This window comes from Chelonoidis abingdonii, chromosome 1 (genome assembly GCF_003597395.2).
Source record: "Chelonoidis abingdonii isolate Lonesome George chromosome 1, CheloAbing_2.0, whole genome shotgun sequence".
Classification (NCBI taxonomy): domain Eukaryota; kingdom Metazoa; phylum Chordata; order Testudines; family Testudinidae; genus Chelonoidis; species Chelonoidis abingdonii.
This window is the reverse complement of record NC_133769.1, coordinates 106349771-106371005: the sequence shown is the minus strand read 5'-3', so window position 1 is coordinate 106371005 and position 21235 is coordinate 106349771. Positions and strand designations below refer to the sequence as shown.

General features: G+C 49.1%; 1 protein-coding gene across 1 annotated transcript in view; it reads left to right on the top strand.

Annotated features, from left to right (window-relative positions):
• STAB2 (stabilin 2) overlaps positions 1 to 21235 on the top strand; it is a 159274-nt gene that overhangs the window by 102889 nt on the left and 35150 nt on the right. The window contains exons 40-44 of the mRNA XM_075068859.1: positions 1067 to 1112; positions 9223 to 9299; positions 11344 to 11469; positions 12880 to 12953; positions 15792 to 15863. Of these exons, the coding sequence (XP_074924960.1) occupies positions 1067 to 1112; positions 9223 to 9299; positions 11344 to 11469; positions 12880 to 12953; positions 15792 to 15863 (395 nt within the window). The remainder of the gene's footprint in view (positions 1 to 1066; positions 1113 to 9222; positions 9300 to 11343; positions 11470 to 12879; positions 12954 to 15791; positions 15864 to 21235) is intronic.

Genomic DNA, 21235 nt, shown 5'->3' with positions numbered 1-21235 from the left:
GCATGGAAACCAAAATGGTAGGTGCTATATAAAATGCACAGGTTAAATAAAATAGAGTATCTTCAATAGCAAAACACTGGACAAGACATATAAAGGAAATACAATAAATAGTCATATATTCAACAAAACAACAGGTGCAGAAGAGACAAAAACCAGTGCCCAGAAGCTCCTGATGCAATACTGAGCTAAGGAAAAACATCAATACACTAATGGTGAAATACCCCTGTGCAGCAGGCAGCACAAGGCCTATGTGCCGCTCAAGTCTCACTAATGCTTTATTTTGGGGGCTTAAATGGACCTTGAGTGGTGCATAACCCTTGTGCTATCTCTCTGCACAGAGGTGAATCCTACCCCAAGGTAGGCAGAGGGGGAGAAGACAGAGATTTTAGAGTGAGATTTAAAATGGGAGAATGAAATTAGGTACAATGAGTTGGGATAATGAAGCCAATAGCTTTATTTCACAGTTAGGCTTGTGAAATAGGCTTGACAGAATAGAAGAATTAAAAGAACGAGTATGGCTCTCTTCCTCATCTTAGATTAGCAGTGGAACTGCCTGAGGGAGGATAGGCCAAGCCGGCAGAACTGTGTAGAGATAAATCACTGATGACTTTTGTAACATCAGTATGTAAATGTACTGTAACCCATAATTTACACTGCTTTGATGCCTTTGTGCACCTTTCAGCTTTACTTTTACTGCTTGTATAACAATTATGGTAACAGTTTTCCTTTAATTTTTTTTTAAATAAGTAAAATGACAGGGATGAAATGCAACCCTAGTCAGGTGCATCACTTTCATCCCACGTACCTCCCCAAATAGGACATCAGGAGTGCATAGCCTACACAGGGAAGACTTTCACCCTTACTCACATTGGGCAGTCCCTTATTCCAACCATTCTCGGGGATTTCGTTGGCCAATAAGGCATTCTTTAGTACAAGGATGACAGAAGCTGACCTTGCATAAGGAAAATGAAGGGGAAGAGTTTGAAACCACAGAAAGGGGTAAAGGAACTTATAGTTTTAGAATGTTGACTTGCAAGGGTATAAACATTCATTTTGTCTCTTCCAGAAATCAAAGATGATGCCTGTAACAGTACATGCCACACCAGCGCTAAGTATGTATGAAATCCGGCCACTTTGAGAGTCATTCTCATAGTATAATGTGAATGTTCTTCATTTTTATGTTCCATATTTCCCCATCGTCTAAACAGATTGCGAATATTCTCCTATTTTGTCTTGTTCAATAATTAGTTGTCCCAAGTTTAGATCACTTCCTATGCTTCCTATTTTTAGCACAGTTTTGCAGCACTTTGCAAAGAGAATATAGTAGTGACAGGCCAACCTTAAAAGTTCAGTATCCACACATTAACAGAGAAAAGACATTTTCAAAGGAGCAAGTCTTGACCAAAACCTAAGCAGTTAAGCCCAGATTTTTTAGAGGTACTTACACATTGCTCGGCTCAGTGTTGCAAGTTCTATCATTAGACAGCTACAATCTGTTTTCAGACGTGAGGTAGGCACTTGGGGGCTAGATTCGAAAGTGAACTTAGCACTGAGTGTCACTATGCCTAACTTTTAAGCACCTAGAAAATCACTGGGATTCACAGAGCCTGAGTTCGGTGCTTGGCTCCCTATCCAACGAATGTGGACATAAGAACATAAGAATGGGCATACAGGATCAGACCAAAGATCCATCCAGCCCAGTATCCTGTCTGCCAACAGTGGCCGATGCCAGGTGCCCCAAAGGGAGTGAACCTAACAGGTAATGATCAAGTGATCTCTCTCCTGCCATCTATCTCCATCTTCTGAGAAACAGAGACTACAGACACCATTCCTTACCCATCCTGGATAATAGCCATTAATGGACCTAACCTCCATGAATTTATCTAGTTCTCTTTTAAACCCTATATAGTCCTATATATGAAGAGACAGCTGTCTAAAAATTGGATTCACAAAATTCACCATCCTAGATGGCTCCCTGCCTATGCAAGGCAATGGGAGATGCCCCAGGGTGTGTGCTAAGCCCTACCCCGCTCAGTGCCTAAATCCAGGCTGGAGATATACACCTCCCTCTGCTTGAGGTCCTCAGCAGCAAACTCTCTCTTGGCATTAGGTACCTTCGCTGGAGGCTCACCTCCCTCATAACTTTTAGCTCAGTGGTTAGGGTACTCATGTGGAATGTGAACAATCCACCCCTTCCCCCCACTGTTGCTAAGGAGAAGATATCTGAACAGGGCTCTGCCACCTTTCAGGTGAGTTCCCTAACCACGGGGCTGTGGGATATTTTGAGGTAGTGCTACCACAGTCTTTCCTGGTGAGGCTGCTCCACTGTGGATTAAGTCATTTAAAAAGTCATTGGAGCTGGGAGACTGGATCGTGGGATTCCCAGTGGGCCACCAAACTACAGATTCATTCCCACACTTTCTTTCTGATCCCATGACTCCCATTATTATGGACAGCCCTGCCTCAGAATAATCTATAGCACAGTGACCAGAGGATTCAACTGAACACTGTCAGATCCCTGTTCAAATCCCTTCTCCCCCCTAAGGGGGACTTGAACCAGGGGTCTCCTACATCCCAGCTGAGTACCCTAATCACTGGGCTAAAAGTTACAAAAGATCATTACCTCTTCCTCACACCTCCCACTGTTTTCTGTGCGCTTACCTGCATGGCCTGATCTGGTATGCAGCCTCTAAACGTGCCTATAGGATTGGGCCCCGCAGGCGAGTTAGGTAGAGGAGCACCTGTCTTGAAGGTTCATGAAGAACACAGGGGCTTAGGTGTCCAAAAACCCAGCATAGGGCTGCAGAGACACAGGTATCTAGGGAACTTTTACTTTAATGTTGATACTGAACAAGTTTCTATGCCTACAGAGTTAGGTGGCAGCTGAGCAAGGGTTTTATGAACCCCAGCGAGGTCTGTTTCTGGGATTTGGGCACCTAAAGTGGCAGTTGAGCACCTAAGTCCTTCTGTGAATCTAGCCATTGGGAGCCTAAATCTTATGAAAGTCAATGGGACTTGGGCTCCTGAGTGCCTAAGCCACTTTTGAAAATGGAACTTAGCTGTCTAAGGCTTTGTCTACACTGGCAAGTGAACAACAAGGGGTCTGTCATGCAGAGGTGTTAGAAAAAACACTCCCTCAAAAGACAAAAGCTTTGCCAATGACAGGCACTGGTTTGAACAGCACTTCGTCGGCAGGAACGCTCTCCTGCCAACAACGCTAACACCGCTCATTAGCAGTGGACATTTGTTGTCAGCAGGAGGGCTCTCTTCTGCTGACAAACAGCAGCTACACTGCGCGCCTTTTAGCGGCATGGTGGTAGCGGCACAGCCGTGTTGCTAAAAGCTGAGTAGTGTCGACACAGCCTATATCACTTAAGAACATAAGAACGGCCATACCGGGTCAGACCAAAGGTCCGTCTAGCCCAGTATCTGTCTACCAACAGTGGCCAATGCCAGGTGCCCCAGAGGAAGTGAAGCTAACAGGCAATGATCAAGTGATCTGTCTCCTGCCATCCATCTCCATCCTCTGATGAACAGAGGCTAGGGACACCATTCTTTACCCATCCTGGCTAATAGCCGTTTATGGACTTAGCCACCATGAATTTATCCAGTTCCCTTTTAAACATTGTTATAGTCCCAGCCTTAATTTTTTATTATTAATTATTTATTATTATTATTATTATTATTAAGCCTTCCAATGGTGAGTGGAGCAATACCTAAATTCCTTTAGAAATCTGGGCTTTACTGTGAGGAATTCAGCCTGATACTATACACCCAGAGAGATGCTGGCTAATTTATCTTAGACTTTCAGAGAGCAAAGAAGATATTTTGGAAGTTCACCACTTATGTGCTGACTGCGTATTGTAAGACGATCAGGAAAACAGGAACAGAGAGCCCCAAACACCTACAAGCTTCTTTGCTGGCAGCTCCATTTAAATATTTATCCCATCTGCTTTTTATAGCTCTACTGTTTAATAAGACTTTAGGGAAAAGTTATATTAAGATCTGGACAGCAGAGTTTGACTATAGTAGTCTACCCTTCCTCCATGCATAGGTGCCGACTCCATGGGTGCTCCAGGAGCACCCACGTAAAAAAATTAGTGGATGATCAGCACCCACAGGCAGTCCCAGTGATCAGCTCCTCCCCCCCCCCCGGTGCCTCCTGTCCACCAGAGGCCCTGCCAATCAACTCCTCTGCCTCCCTCCCAGTGCCTACCCCCCACCAGCGATCAGCTGTACAGCGATGTGCAGGAGGCGCTGGAGGGAGGAGGAGGAATGGAAGTGGGAGGTGGCAGAACAGGGCAGGAAGGAGCACAGGTGGGAAGAGGCGGGGCAGCAGCAGGAAGAGGTGGGGTGGAGTGGAGCCATGGGGGAAGGGGTGGCATGGGGGCAGAGCAGGGATTGAGCACCTCCAGAGAAAGGAGGAAGATGGTGCTTGTGCCTCCATGTGTTGAATTTGAATTTATGGTCTGAATTTCCATGCATGTTAGAGGAGCACAATACCAGAGTGATGGTCCAGCTTGTGATTACAAGAGCAGAATTCCATCTACCCTTGTGTAAGCCTTCTGCCAGGTGGAGTTGGCTGCAACAAGAGCCGCATTCAATATATAGGGGCACCTCTTAACAATCCAAAACAGAACTAGCTCGAGTCCCAACCCAGTAATTTGGGAAAATCCCTGCACACCTCTAAAAGCCCATATTTCCCCAATCACAAGTACTGAGTCTGTGTATACCAAAAGAAAACTTTTATTAAAAGGGAGAGGGAACCTAGCATTAATCTAGGAAAACACCACAACCATAATTCAAAAGCACAGAACCATAAGCAAAGACCCATCCCACAATACATTGGGCAGTGCCCTTTGCATCAGTTTCCCACCCTGCATTCAATATGAAAGTGAATTGTAATCCCAAATCAGCCAAAATTGATCTGTTTGGCAAAGCAGATCCATCTGCTGAACACCTAGGCAGAGCAGATGTGTCTATGCAACTACCGTCTGCTCCTGACATCTTTTCCCACAGTGCATCACTAGATGTCAGGGGAGAGCTCATTCAAACCTTGCTTATACATGCTAGTTCATTACAGTTTTATCTTACACGTACAGGACTAAATTTTCAAAAGCAGACCTTAATTAGAGGCATTGAAATGTTGGTTATCCAATTTGGGGCCTCTGCATTTCTAGTGTCCCAAAAAAGGGCACTTATGCACAAAAATGGAGTATACAGACATGCAACTGTTAGATATGCATATAGATAATGTCTGTGTGCACACAGCAGAAATTCTAGATGCCTAAAATTAGAGGTTAGGATGAACTTCCTTTAAAGTCTTGGCATTTTGCAGTTTAATTCATAGCATTACTATAACTAGGTCCTTTTTCAAGGTTGCATGTCCATTTGCTTTTTGTGAGCATTACAGTCAAAGATACCGTGCATCATCATATATGCCCTCCTTCTCCTTTCTTCTCCCTCCCTCCCGCAATGATTCCATTTCCCCATCCTTCTTACCATCGTTCCTCTCCAGTTCCCACCAGCTCTACCTACCCCTCTTCCCCTTTCTACCTTAATCTTTCTACTCTTCAGATCCAGATCCCACATCCAGACCCTCCTCGGCCTCCTCCTCCTCCTCCTCCTGCCTCCCCTCATTTCTGGTGATGTTTGCTCCAGCCCTGGTGCTCCCTCCATCTCCACCCTCTCCATTCCCATACCAATCTTTGCCACCACCTCCATCTATCGGTAGTCATCATTCCTAACCTCCCACCCATGCCCCTTCCTCCTCTTCTCTTGCTGTCTCTGGAATGCCCACTCCATCTCTCCAAAAAACATCACAGCCAATCACAACTTCTGTATATCTCGCTCCCTGGAGTTCCTGGCTCTGGCAGATGAAGGGGTCCAGGGCTCTGACACTGCCTCTGCAGCTGCCTTCTTCTTATGGAGGCTTCCCCTTCACTCATACTTCCTGCCCTGGATCAGACAATGGTAGGGTGTTAGGCTTCCCCTCTCCCATTCTTGCCTCTACTAATCTCTTCTTCCTTCCCCTTCCCACTCTTTCTCCTCCTTTGAATAGCACTGCACTGAACTCTTCTGTCCTCTCTTCCTCCATGTTGCTGTCATCTACTGTCCACCTAACTCCTTCCTATGAGCCCCCCTCTCCCATCCCTCAGCCATTCTATGACTTCCAGTCCATCAGGACTGATGATTTCTCATCTGTTATCAGCCATCTCCTCCCTGCCCTCTCTTTCCTTTCTGCCATTGACACGGCTGTTGATTCTCTCCATTCCTCACCCTTGACTTCTTTGCCTCTCTCCCATTGCAAGGTCCGCCCTGTCAGCCCCTAATCCTGGATCATCCCCAACATCCACTTCCTCAGCTTCTGTTCTCATATTGCAGAGCACCTCTGCTGGAAATCCTGTGATGGATCTGACTTCTTCCTCTGCAAATTTATTCTCTCCTCCCTCAGTTCTGCCATCTTCCTTGATAAACAACTTTACTTTCCAGCTTAATTCAATACCATGCCCACAGCCCCATGTGCCTCTCTATCTACTGCCTCATCACTCATCTCTCTGTCATCTCTAAGCTCATTGAACATGCTGTTTACAATTGCTGTCGGGCGTTCCTGTCCTCCAATTCATCCTAGACCTCTCCAATCCAGCTTCCACCCTTTGCGTTCCACTTCAACCATTCTCACCAAAGTCTCTAATGACCGTGTCTTAGCCAAAGCTCAAAACAAGTACTCCATCCTCATCCTCCTTGACTTCTCAGCTGCTTTTACCACCATGAACCATGCTCTTCTTCTTGAAAGCTTGTCCTCCATTGGTTTCCATGACTGTTCTCTCCTAGTTCTCCTCCTACCTCTCCAATTGTTCCTTCAGAGGATCCTTCTCATTACCCCTCCAGCTTTCTGTAGTGGTTCCACAGGGCCATATCCTTGCTCCCCTTTTCTTCTCCTGCTACACTTATCTTTGGGTACTCTCATCCATATACCCAAATTCAACTACCATCTCTGTGCTGATGACTCGCAGGTCTTTCTGTTTACTCCAGCTCTGTCTCTGTCCAAACTAAAATTTCAGCCTGTCTCTCTGCCATTTCCTTGTGGTTGTCTAACCATCAGCTCAAGTTAAACATGTTGCCTCACTCCATTCAGAATATTGCTGCAAAGGTCATTTTGCTAGCCCGTCACTTTGACCATGTCACCTCACTTGTTGAATTCCACCCCAGGCTTCCCCTTCTGTGTTGCACTGAACAGTGTGTTCACTATCAAGGCCCTTCACAGTCTATCCCTACTCTACCTATCTCTCATTTGCTTTCAAGACAGAATCATAGAGTTTAAGGCTAGCAGGGACCACCAGATCATCCCCTCTGACCTCCTGTATATCACAGGCCACCAACACCACCCAGACATTAAACCCAACAATAGAAATCAAACCAAAGAGAACAGCAGAGACCAAGGTGCACCAGTGCCTGAGCCCCCACAATGGCAGGAAAATGATTAAGTGAGATGTACCCAGATAGTCCTGGCAAGTGACCAGCACCCACATGCTGCAGAGGAAGGCAAAAGAAAACGCAAGGACACTGTCAATCTGACCTGGGGGGAAAATTCCTTCCCGACCGCACATATGGTGATCAGTTAGACACTGAGCATGTCAGCAAGAACTAGCCAGCCAAGCACCTGAGAAAAACAATGCTCCATCCACCTCTCAGAACTGGCCCGCATAAGGTTGCCAACTTTCCAGTTTTTTAAAAACTGGACACTACAAGCCCCCACATCCATTGTTCACTCCCCTCTCCCCTAGGACTCACCTGCCATCTGCAGAGACAGGCTGGGATGAGCTGACGTGGAGCCTGCCTGCTTGCCCAGTTGGGGCACAGCAGGGCAGGGGGGGATCAGTCCCCAGAGCAAGGGGCCAGAGGCAATTGGGACATGGCAGGGTAGGTGTCATACCTGGAGCAAGGAGCCAGAGAGAGTTGGGGCCTGGGCCACCTGGCTGAAAAAGCAGTATCTATGTCCTCTGCACCAAAGCTGGGGACCAGTTACTAAGCTTCTTTCCAGTCCCTCAGCTGAGTTCCTCCAGCAGAAGTTGCTCTTCCCACCCTTCTGGCAGTGGAGGCTGGTCACTGCGGTAACTGGACTTTTGGTGTCCAGTCAGCAGTACTGACTGAACACTGCACAGGTCCCCTTTTGACCAGACTTTCTGTTCAAAAACCTGATACCTGGCAACCTTAAGCCCTCCCTGTCCAAGGTCCCATCTCCAGCCATTGCCCCCTGATGCTTCAGAGGAAGGAGTCAAAAAACCCTCCCAGAATACACTGCCGGGGGGAATCCCCTTCTGACCCCCTGCAGGTGGCTATCTGAAACTCTGAAGCATGAGCTATAGGGTCTGTCTGCACTGCGATTAAACACTCACAGCTGGCCTGTGTCAGCTGACTTGGGGTCATGGGTGTTGGGCTGCAGGGCTGTAAAATTGTGGTGTAGACATTCAGGTGTAGATATTCCAAACTCTGGGCCAGTCTCCCATCATGGGGTCCCAGGGCTCATGCTCCAGCCTGAGCTGGAACATCTGTATAACAGTTTGACAGCCCCATAGCCCAAGTCTCACAAGCCCAAGTCAGTTGACATGGGCCATCTGCAGGTGTTTTATTGCAGTATAGACATACCCTTAGGAACACAAAATATAAACCAGAAGTGAGCCCCAGAGCTGTTGAGCCCTCTTTCTACCATCGCAAGTAACCCTGTCATACAACTGCACTCAATTGCATTGTTGGCCAATTGTGCAAGCCTCCATCACTACCTGTGAACAACCTTTGTGCTTTCTTCCAGGCTGCCCCTCACACTCAGGAGACACTCCCCATAAATATCTGAAAAATTCACTCTTTGTCTTCCTTCAAAACCCTCCTTAAATCTCTCCTTTTATGTGCTGCCTACCAAAAACAATGGTTAGACCACTGGTGTGCTGAGACTACTGCCTATGATGCTGACCAGTATTGTCTCATTGTTTCTTTGTCCTCCCCTGTATCCATCTGTTGTCTCTTGTCTAATATTTAGATTGCAAGCTCCCTGAGGCAAAGCCCTTTTCTTGTTCTGCGTATGTACAACACCTAGCACAATGGGGTCCAAGGCGCCATGATATTACAAAAAATAATCATAATAAAGCTACAGTAGAGCAGCAATGACAATACAGAGCGCATGATGATTTCTAATATACCACCTTCCTCCTTTCTCCGTTCTAGCTGCCTCCTCAAGCCTGATGGCACTGCATATTGCAAGTGTGCAGCTGGCTTTACAGGGAATGGAACGCACTGTACAGGCAAGTGGGCTTTGTTTTCTACCTATTCAAAGAATGTGCTTGAAGTACTTGGTGTTCACTGTGAAACAGAAGAGCTGTTGAGAGATGCACGTTTCCACACAGGAAGTGAAAAGAGGACTTGCTGCCAGTTTGTTCAAAATGAATGGACTGCAACAGGTGCAGATTCAGAAAAACAAAGGACTAGAAAGAAATCCCTTAGATACAGTATATTGTGTTAAGGGGAAAGAACAGGGAAGAGGGAACATACTGTGCACAACTGGAGCGGTGTTAGTTCTGGAGTAGTGAAACCTGGATTATTTTTCTTTTTCTGACCCAGTTTAGTGAACATAGGCTGATTGGAGGTACAGTAGCACTTCTGGCTAGTCCTGTGGTTTTGTCCATTTTCTGAATTGATGTAAATTTGTGGCGATTAACTAAAACTGCTCTATGGATAGCCTAAGAAAGGGGCAGTTGCAGTTAATCCCAGGTGTTCTTTGGAAAGCGTGGAAAATCCAGATTTATGAAACAGACTGTTTCCTTCTGCAGTGTGCGTAATTAAATCCCTAATCCTTATCTGATTAAAATAATGCCCTTTGGAACAATAGAGTATTTGTCTAACCACCCTGGATAGCACTGTCCTGACGCCAAATTCTAACCCCTGCTTTGCAACACCCTAGCAGCACAAACCAGCCAGAAAGCCAGTTTAATCTGTTACTGGGAAATTCCCCATATATAGGGAGCATCTAGGGTGGCATAGAACCAGCCTAAGGCTCTATTCCACTTACTGTTGGCCCCTGGTGTAAGGGCTTTCCTGAGAAAAAGGAGTTATGGGTCAACTTGCCAGTCCACTATGGTCTGGTTATTCTAGCTACTGGAACAGCTCATTGATGCCATGAGTAGCAGGGTGTAAATTTAAGCAGCTGTTACACTGCTCTAATTTGCACAGGTTCCCTGCCCACCTTTGCACCACTCAGCACAGCTCAAAATCTGAGAGAACTGAGAAAATGGCAAGAATTTCTATCTGAATAGTCAAAGTTCTGCAGAACCTAGATGTACTGAGACCCTTATGTTTATGCTATCTTGGCTTTCATCTCTCTCCTGATGGGGGCTTTCTGCCACAGTCAGGCTGGGTGATCTGATAGGGCTGTCCACGTCAAAAACACTATATTCTGTTTCAGTGGTTGAAAACACTATATCTTACATTGGTGTGAAGACAGTGTTTTTGAACATTAATAGAAAACTGTGAAAGTGTTTTTAGCAGAAAAGTCCATTGGCCAAGTAGAATGGGCTCATTTCTACCAAACAAGAGCGGGGTGGGGGGGCTGATTCCTATGCCCGGCCTCTGACTCAGTAGGCTGGTAATGACAAGGAAATCTATGCATTGTAGAAGCAACACACTCACCAATGACTCTCTAGGATTGCCAGGATCACCCTGACCTCCTTCAACAGAGGGATGTTTGATTCTAAATGGGGAGGTGTAGCAGAGTTGCCAGATGTGGGAGTCCAGCAGCTGTGCCTCAGTTTCCCTTTTGCATTCTTCAGCCTATTCTAGCCACAAGAATGTCCTCAAGATCCAGACAAGACACCTTTGAAGAGTCTAACAACTCTCAGGGTCAAAGTCCTTTAACACATCCAAGCGATATGACTAGTAGTCTCAGGCTCACTTTCCTTTTCAGTGCCAGCGCAGGGTTTACATCCCATCACAGGAGGTGTAAACTTTTCCAAACTAAGGAAAAGTTGGAAAGATCCCTGTAATCCCACGAAACATGTGGAAGGCCCTCTCTTTATTATTCGTAGTTAGACTAGGCAGCATTGGAGGATGGGAACTTCTGGAGAACTAATCACAGCTGACTTATTATTTTTCCACATTAGAAATGCACTTTCCCCTTTTCCTATTGCAGTTTATAAGAAATATGTGTAAGATTCTAATTACATTGGAGGACTCTTAAATCAGAGTTTGTCTAGAAAATATCACTACATTCCTTTACCTTTGAAGACATAACAGTTAATCTGCCAATAAAAAAATTAAACACATTGATTTTATTTTTTGTTTCCCATTATACAGCTATTGACGCATGTGAGACCAGCAATGGTGGCTGTTCTGTCAAAGCAGAGTGTAGAAAAACTACTCCAGGAAACAGAGTATGTGTTTGTACAGCTGGATACACTGGAGATGGAATAGTCTGCCTTGGTGAGTGATCACTAGATCAGGGCACTTGTCATAAGACAGGGAATTGGTACAATGATGTCTCCACAATGTATGTACTGTGTATCTTAATGCTGTATGGTGTCCACTGTGCATGTGCTGGCTCCCCAAAGATATATTTCTCTACACACACACACACACTGCATCACTCAAGAGTGTGGATTTTTCATACCCCTGATCAATGTAGTTATAGTGACCTAATTTCTAGTGTAGACCAGGCCCAAGTCTTTTTCCCTTATTCCCTTACAAGACACTTTAAAAGGAAATGCAAAATTCAAGTATCTCCAAAACAAAATGACTCCTCTGAAATCATAACAGTGAATTGCCCCTTAGACCTAACAGTCCTAACATTCAGATCACTGCTTGAAAGGGCTGATGCAAAGCTCACTGAAGTCAAAGATCCTCACCAATTTCAGTGGACACTTTGGATCAGGCCTTAGGCCCTATATCCATCCAAGGAAAGGGAAAAAGACTTGGGCCTGGTCTACACTAGAAATTAGGTCACTATAACTACATTGATCAAGGGTATGAAAAATCCACACTCTTCAGTGATGCAGTTAAACCGACCTAACATCTCCTGTAGACAGGACTCTGTCAATGGGAGAATCCTCTTGTCAACATAGCTACCACCTATCGGGGAGCTGAAGTCCTTCCTATACTGATGGGAGAACCCTCCCATTGCCATAGGGAGTGTCTACACTGAAGCACTCCAGCTTTTTAAGTGTAGACAAGTCTTTACTGTATTAAACTTCACTGTGAACCATTCTGAAAGCAATATTGTCTGCATGTTTACAGATCTTGCTGAGAAAGATGAAAGATACTTACAAGGAGGGTATTAGGTAGCAATAAGAATCAGTCTAAATGAATCACATTTGTCCATAGGTGCTGAGTTTCTAATCTGTGAGGGGGTGCTCCCCCCAGCTCCCACTCCCACTTCACCCCTTCCCCCAATGACCCACCCCCATCCTGCTTCTTCCCCCCCCCACCCCACCTCTTCCTGCCCCACTTATTCCACTCCCAGTTCCACCCCCTTTCCCCAAGCTCACTGTGCCCTCGCTCCTCCCCCCATTCTCCCCAGTGCCTCCTGCATGCCGTGAAATAGCTGATCATGGCAGGTAGTAGGTGCTGGAGGGAGCAGGAGGCACTGATCGGCGGGGCCCACCAGCGGGCAGGAGGCACTGGTGGGAAGGAGAGGGGTTGATAGGAAGCCTGCTGGTGGGTGCTAAGCACCCACCATTTTTTTCCTGTGGGTGCTCCAGCCCTGGAGCACCCACGGAGTTGGCACCTCTGCATTTGTCACAAGTCTGCATTCCTAGTACACGTTACTTTAGCTAATCAATGAAGTGAGAATTTGTAAATCACTGAGTTTTCTCCAATTGTTTTTGTCTTATAAAGAAATCAACCCTTGCTTAGAGAACAACGGTGGATGTGATAGAAATGCGGAGTGCACTCAGACTGGACCCAACCAGGTAAGTTAAAAGGCCTAGTGTGGTCACTCCGACCTAGGGCTGGCTGAAAAATTTCCAGCTGGACTCTTTTTTCTCAGTACTTTTCTTCTTTTTGGGCAGAAAATTGGGTTTTCAACTAAACCACATGTGTGGGAAGTGTTTGCTTTCCTCAATATTTTTCAGTTTTCCTTAGAAATCAAAAACCTGAAAATGTTGACCAAAACCCAAAAAATGTTGGCCAAAACCATTTTTTGTTTGGTTGGGTTTTGGCCCTATTTTTTTCATTTTTTCAGTTTTCAGCTGAACACTTTTTTGGGGGAAGGGCAGGTTGAAAATGAAATTCTCTTTATTTCCATCAACATTTTCTGTAGAAAAATCTCCACTTTTCAACCAGCTCTGCTCCCAGTGTATTCATACATAAGCAGATACAACAAGGGATGTATTAACTCTGCAGTCAACGTGCAGTAAGTTTTACACGGGTAATTACCACTGCTTTCACATGACTAGAAGATTAGCTCTGACTGAAGTACTTATTACTACTCTTCTACTTGCATACTTTACTGTAATCGCTATGAGCTGGACCGTAGTTCTACAGTCCAGCCTGCATAGCCGTGCTTCCCCAGGAGCAGGGCAAGAAAAAGACAGTGACTGGGAATAACAATCTGGTTCCTGCTCCCCATTAACTCCCCTCTTGGAGCAATCTGCATCGGCCCTTTTGCTGGCACAGATTACTTCCCCTTTGCCTCTGCCAGTCATGCAACCAGAATTTCCCTAAGGAGGGAACCCAGAGCTCTCCTTCCCCTGCCTCTGCACATAGATCCATGCTCTTCCCCACTGCACCCATCTCTACACACACTGTCCTCCTGCCACCCACTCCCAGCCTTGCGCTTTCCCCTCACATTGCCCCTACCCCAGCTCTGAGCTCTCCCCACTGCACCCAGCTCAACACACAGACCTCACCTGCTGCCCCACACTCAGACCCACCCTCTTCCCCCCCCCACTCCACATACATTGCCCTGCCCCCCAACTCCAAGCTCTCCCCCTGCACCTAGCCCTGTGGTGTCCCCACCTCGCACCTAACCCCAAGCTCTTCCCCAGAGAGCCAGCCAGGCTGGAGAGCACCATCGCCACCAGGTGCCAGACAGTTCTGGGAGCTCCAGACCAGACCCCCATCCCCATGTGCATCTCCACTTCCCCAGGAAGCACCAAAAGCCTGGATCCAACCCTCCTACCCTCCTGGGAGTTTGCGGTGACCCCTACTCCTCTTCTCCCCAGGGGATGAGGGTGCCCAGTGCCCAGCAGCAGCAGGACAACTGCAAAGGTGGAGGGGGGGGACCAAGTAGGCACATGGGTGCAGCACCACTCAGATCTGGCCTGGCCATCCCTCCACCAGGACAGAGGGGTAGCTGGGCCAAATATCCAGCTCTGGTCAGGAGCCACGTGGACAGGCCCAGCCTCAGCTCTCATGTATGGGATGGCACATTGGGTGAGAGGAGCATGGTGCCAAAGCTCTGCCCAGCTTTACAGGAGGGGGTGTTACAGCCCAGCAGTGGCTGCCCTCTCCCCTGCAATCACTGGCAATGCAGGTAGCTTCCCCGAAGGGGCTTCTTACACTGCCTTTCTCCGCTGTACAGCTGTGCAGGAAGGCTCACAACTGCCCCTTACGAAGTACTACTTTTGATTCATATAATTTCTACAAACTCCTGTAACCAAAGGGCTAACTATATGCCTGAGTTGCTTGTCCTTCCCCCGGAGTGTTTTAGAATGCAGGTACACTGAATATCCTGTCATTACACTGTGATTGCTGGGTAGTTTTGCTTTCTGACGCACAGTTACCTCCGAAAGAATAACTGCAGAGTAATGACAGCATCAGCATAGAGTAGTTAAATGGCCATAGATTCTAAAATGACATGCATAAAGTGTGCAGTGTAGTTGTAGCCATGTCGGTCCCAGAATATTAGAGAGACAAGGTGAGGGAGGGAAGACTTGAAGCAGAGCTCTGTGTAGATCAAAAGCTTGTCTCTTTCACCTAGGATGACCAGACAGCAAGTGTGAAAAAGCAAGACAGGGGTTGGGGGTAATAGAAGCCTATATAAGAAAAAGACCCCAAAATCGGGACTGTCCCTATAAAATTGGGACATCTGGTCAACCTACTTTCACCAACAATCCCTGGTCCAATAAAAGATATTACCTCCCTCATCTTGTCATGCATGAAGTCCGACCTTTAAAGAGAGAATACGTAATTTCCTTTAGCCATGGTAACCTTCCAGCTGTGTGATAATTGCGGGTATCAAAAAGCATAACCCCGATGTAACTACACTGAAACATGCACGGGACACTGATGAGTAAGACGCTGGCAGTAGCGACACAAGGACACATTTGTTAAAGTGCTTTTATGGGAGTATTTCACCACCCCAAAAATGTCCCCACAAAAGTGTCCTGGTTCTTTATTCTGAAACCATGATCATCATCTTTAATGGTTTAAATAGTACAGCTAAAAGGAGGGGGACGTGAGTTGTGTTTTCAGCTGATATCTTAAATGGGCTACACTGTCAGGAGTGAGATAAAGAGAGGCCGTTTCTGATGCCCTCGGTTGCAGAGGAGAAGGGAGAAAGGATAATGGAGCTATGACACTTTGCATCAGCTGAGGATCTGCCCTAAAGAGATGATATGCATGTAGTGTGAGAAATGGAAACTTACAAAATGGATATTAAGATAAAATGGGATTTTGAGTTCTGTTCTCTCCTCATTTTACCATGCAGATCAGTATAGTCAATAAAAAGTAAATAAAATCAGAAGATACTACAACCAAATTCCATATGTTTCTGTGTTAAAATGGATCCTTTCTTCTCCTGGTAGGCCGTGTGTAATTGTTTGAAAGGATATTCAGGAGATGGTAAAACATGCACATACATCAATCTGTGTTTATCGGTGAGTATCATTTTACAGGAAAGTATATTCTCATCATTACATTTTTTTTATATAACACCAATATGCTTTTAGTTTTGTATGCATGAAAGACTAGCTTAGAAATGTGTAGAGTAGCCCATCTGGACCTGATTCAGGAATCATGTAAGCATATGCCTAAAGTATAGTTGACAGCACTTAAGCATGTGCTAAACTTTAAGCATATGCTTAGATGTTTTGCTGAATTGGGGCCCAAATATGGAACAGTCTAGTTTTGAGGCTGAGCACAAGATTTTAAAAAAATAACCTTAAATCAAATCCTGGGGGAGATACTGTATTTTCTTCTTCGAATGCTTGCTCATATTCATTCCAAGTAGGTGTGCGCGCGCCGCGTGCACGTTCATTGGAAGAATTTTCCCCTAGCAACACCCGGCGGGTCGGCAGGCGCCCCCTGGCGTGGCGCCTTTGCGGCACCGTATATATGCCCCTGCCAACCCGGCCGCTCTTCAGTTCCTTCTTACCGCCCGTGTCGGTCGTTGGAACAGTGGAGTGCGGCTTGCTGACCTCCAGTTCCCTAGCTTTCAACCCGTTTTTCTCTAGTTTATACTTATAGTTGTAGTTAGTGTTAATTCTTAGTCTTTAATAGTAGTAGTTAGTATAATTTTGTATATAGTTAGAGAGCTGAAGTTTCATCCTCCTCAACCCTCCCGGGACCCGGGCTCATGCCTGGCTCTCCCGGCTTCAAACAGTGCTCGGCCTGCCGCCGGCCGATGCCAACGGGAGACCCCCACGATCGTTGCCTGAAGTGCCTGGGGGAGTCCCACCTGACGGACAAGTGCAAAATCTGTAAGTCCTTTCGAACAAGGACAAAAAAGGAGCGGGAATCGCATCTAAAGCAGCTCCTTATGGAGGCCGCCTTGACCCCGGCAGCTCCGGCACCGAGCGCACCGAAGTCCGTACCGGGCAGAAGTTCCGCATCGGCACCGGAGACGACTGGCACCGCCAAAACACCGCGGCACCAACAGTCTCCGGCGCAGAAGTCAGCCCGGCACCGCTCCCTCTCGCCGAAGGCGAAGAAGTCCAAGGCTCCTGCGGCTGCAGCTACAGCACCGCAGTCTGAGCATGGGAAACCGTGCCGTCCGGCACCGCCATCTGCCGCGGCACCGGTTCTCCCAGCACCGTCGACTCCGGCCAGGCAAGAGCCGTGAGTCCGGTGCCAGACAGCTCCCCGGCGGATGCCCTGGTCGAGCTTGCTGTTCCCACTACGCCGGAAACCTTTGCGACGGCGAGGGAATTGATAGCGCTGACTGAACCTCCCCCGCCTCAACCCCCGGCACCGCCGGTGCGGGTAATCTCGTCTACGGGGAAGCCGGCTATGTTTCGACCGATGTCCCTCGGAGAAGTGGACAGGCACCGGTCGAGATCGAGATCACGGCACCGCTCCCACCGCCGGTCTCCGTCACACCGCCGCTCGCAGTCCCGGCACCGGTCTCTCTCTCTCGGCGCCGGTCGTACTCGCGGCACCGGTCCAGGTCACCGGACCGGTACTCGCTCGACGGGTCTACCTCCCGGTACCGATCCCGACGGAGCCCATCTCACCGTCGTTGCTCGCGATCTACCTCCCGGCACCAGGCTGGTAGCAGGTCCCGCTCCCGGTCGACCTCCGGCACCGTGCTGGTCGCAGGTCCCTCCACGTCCCGGCACCGGTACGACTCCCGGCACCGTTCGCCAATACAACGCGAGGTCGGGTACCAGTCCACGGACGATCTGCTCCACCTTGGCCGTCACGGCACCCTCGGTTCCTCTCGCCCGGACAGCGCTCTCTACGGGGGATGTGGAACCCAGAGAGCACCAGGGTCTGGGACAGCCGCCGCAGTGGTCCTTCTGGACACCTTGGGCTATCATCAAGCCCAAGGTGATCCCATTGTGGTATCCCAGCCTGCGACTTCCACCCGTCGGGTACCGAGAGCCTCTATCAGCCGTCCACCGCCAGAGGACGACACCTCTACGGCGACCCAGGACCCTGAAACCGCCACACAAACGGCCCCCCCTCTAGAGCAAGAACCTGAGGAGGAACCTGTGGTCCCCCGGTCTCTCGTCCTCCTCCTCGCCGGACGAGGCGGTGGCGGGCACTTCAACTTCGGGCCCGCCCCCCATCGACCTACGCGCCCACCAGGACCTGCTCCGCCGTAGCGTTGAGCATTAACCTGCAGGTGGAGGAAGTCCCCGAGGTGGAGGACCCGGTCGTGGACATTCTGTCTTCAGATGCCCCGACACGGGTCGCTCTGCCTTTCATACGCTCCATCCAAGCAAGAGCGGACACAATATGGCAGTCTCCGGCGTCTATCCCTCCAACGGCCAGGGCGTGGAGAGGAAGTACATGGTGCCCTCTAAAGGGTACCAGTACCTCTACACCCATCCTCCTCCATGCTCCCTGGTCGTACAATCCGTCAACGAGAGGGAGCGCCATGGCCAGCCAGCCCCCCCCCAAAATCGCGGGAGGCTAAACGCATGGACCTGCTGGGACGCAAAGTGTACTCCGCAGGGGGTCTGCAGTTGCGGGTTGCCAACCAACAGGCCCTCCTCAGTAGATACAATTTTAACACCTGGCAGTCCATGGCCAAGTTCACTGAGCTGGTACCGCTAGACTCCCGTCCGGAGTTCCAGAGCCTGCTGGAGGAGGGCAAAAAGATCTCCAGAACCTCCCTGCAGGCCTCCCTCGACGGCGCAGATTCAGCGGCTAGGACCGTCGCGGCAGGAGTAACAATGAGGAGGATTTCGTGGTTGCAGGTGTCCGGATTGCCCTCCAGAACTGCAACACACGATCCAGGACCTCCCATTCGAGGGACAGGGCCTCTTTTCGGAGAGAAGACGGACCCACGTCTCCAAAGCCTAAAGGACAACCGCATTATCATGCGCTCCTTAGGCATGCACACTCGCAGACCCAAAGAAGGTCCTTCCGCGCGCAGCCTCCGCGCCCCTCCCCCACCAGCCCCCGTCAGACTTTAATAGACGTGGGCCGTGTGAACCGGCAGACGTCATCTTGGTTTCCCAGGGGGACAAATAATGGTTCACGCAAACAGCCGCCGGGACCTAAACAAAATTTGAAGGTTGCAGTCGAGAGGAGCACCGTCCCTTTCCGGTTCTTTCCTTTTTCAAACCGCCTTTCTCCTTTCCTCCCGCGTGGACCCGTCTAACTTTCGGATCGTTGGGTTCTGCGTCAATGTGGAGTTGCTACACCTCCAGTTTATTTCGCCTCCTCCCTCCCACCCACCTCCCCTTCCCTCTTCAGGGACCCCTCTCACGAGCATCTCCTGTACCAGGGGTCTTCACGCTTCTCGAAATCGTGAAGGCGCATAGTAGGAAGGTGCCTCAAGATTCAGGGAGGGGTTTTACTCACACTATTTTTTATCCCCAAGTCAAAAGGGGTTCTCCGACCCATCCTAGACCTGCGCGGATCAACGCCTTTCGTGAAGAAGTTGAAGTTCCGCATGGTGTCCTTGAGGTCTATTATTCCGTTCCCTGGACCCGGGAGACTGCGTTTCGCTGCTCTCGACATGAAGGACGCCTACTTTCATGTTTCGATCTCCACCACACAGACGTTTTTCTTCCGTCTTTGTGGTTACGGGGACCGCCACTTTCAATTCGACGCGTCCTGCCCTTCGCCTTTCCTCTACCCGCGGGTGTTTACAAAAATGTATGTCGTAGTGCCGCTTTCTCATTCGACGAGGCATATGTGCTTCCCCTAACCTGGACCGACTGGCTTGTTCGCGGGTCTTCAGAGGCTCAGTTCGCCACCACACATAGCGGTTCATTAAAGAGCTGTTCGAAAACTCTAGGGTCTTGATCAATTTTCGGCAAGTCCTCTCATACCAACGCAGAAAGGATAGACTTCATAGGAGCTCTCTTAGACTCCCACTCTCGCCCGACAGCCTCGCTTCACCCTGACGTTCAGGGCGACTACGGTCTCTATAATTGAGAGGGCCTACTACGTCTTCCCACAACCTCGGCCCGGGTTTGTCTCGCCTGCTCAGCCTCACATGCGGCCTCACCTTTGTCCAACCAAGAACGCCAAGGCTGCGCCTTCCCGCCCTGCAAATTTTTGGTTTGACCTCCATGTTATCGACTTTGGAGGAACGCATGGACATCGTGATCACCTCGCCACGAGAGCGTGTTAGCTCTCTCCGCTGGTGGCCGAAGCCCGTGCCCTGGTATGTGCGGGCATGGGCCGTTCCATCTCAGGCAACCATCATTTGCCCTGGACAACAGACCATCTCCTTGGGCTAGGAGCTCACATGGGGTCTCCGCGAACACAGGGTCTCTGTCTGCTCAAGAGCTCCACTTGCACATAAACGTCCGAGAGCTGTCGAGCGGTCCGCCATCGCCTGTCAGACCTTTCTCCCTCACGCTGCGAGATGTTGCGTCGTTAGTGGCTTCCCGGACAACACGCACCGCGATGCCACTTATATAAACAAGCAGGAGGGACCCCGTTCTCCTCCCTCTTGTCAGGAGGCATCGCCACTCGGGAATTTTGTATACCCACGCCAGTGGATTGTTGGCCTCCTCTTCCCCCCAGGAGTCCAGAACGTAATTGGCGGCCATCTCAGACAGTCCTTTCCTAGCCCACGATGTGTCCCTTCGTCCGGCCATAGCCCATCTCTTTTCCCGGAGGGGGGTTCCCCGGATCGACCTTCACTCCCGGCCCAACGAAAGCCCCAGGTTTTTGCTCCTTCCGCGGTCTGCCGCGATCGATTCCAGACGCATCTCCCCTTCCTTGCTCACAGACCCACCTCCTATATGCCTTCCGCCGTCCTCCTGCTGGGCACAATAAGTCCTTGTAAAGCTGCGCAGGGACCAGCGCTCGGGTAATTATCATCGCCCATGCATGGCCTCCCGCCAACTGTACACCACGCTGTGGATCCTGTCCATAGCCATCGGTTTCTCCCTGCCGCTACATCGGACTTAATATCTCAAGACCCGGCAGGCTTCCCATTCCGACCTCCAGCCCTCCACCCTGACGCGTGTTCCTAGCGGCAGCTCTGCGGAGCTGCCTGTTCTCCCCAGTGCATGCAGTGCACCCCCTCTTCCCCCCCCATGAAAGCAGGAAGCCTGCAACCCAGGGCTACTACTGGTGAAATGGAAGAGGTTCTCTTGCTGGTGTCAATTCGCAAGCATTCATCACAACACAGTGCTTTGCCCCATCCAAGTGATTGGAAATCTATGCACCTTAACAGCAGGCCATCCACTCTCGTTCTTGCAGAGTACACCGCTGCCATTATCTTCGCGTCCATCCGAGATGGGCCCTTTCCTCCGTCTTCTCTCACCCCTGTCCTCTAAGGTCCTCAAGGGCTTGGAATGCCTATATCCCCAGGTCCGCCGTCCCGCCCCTCCTGGGA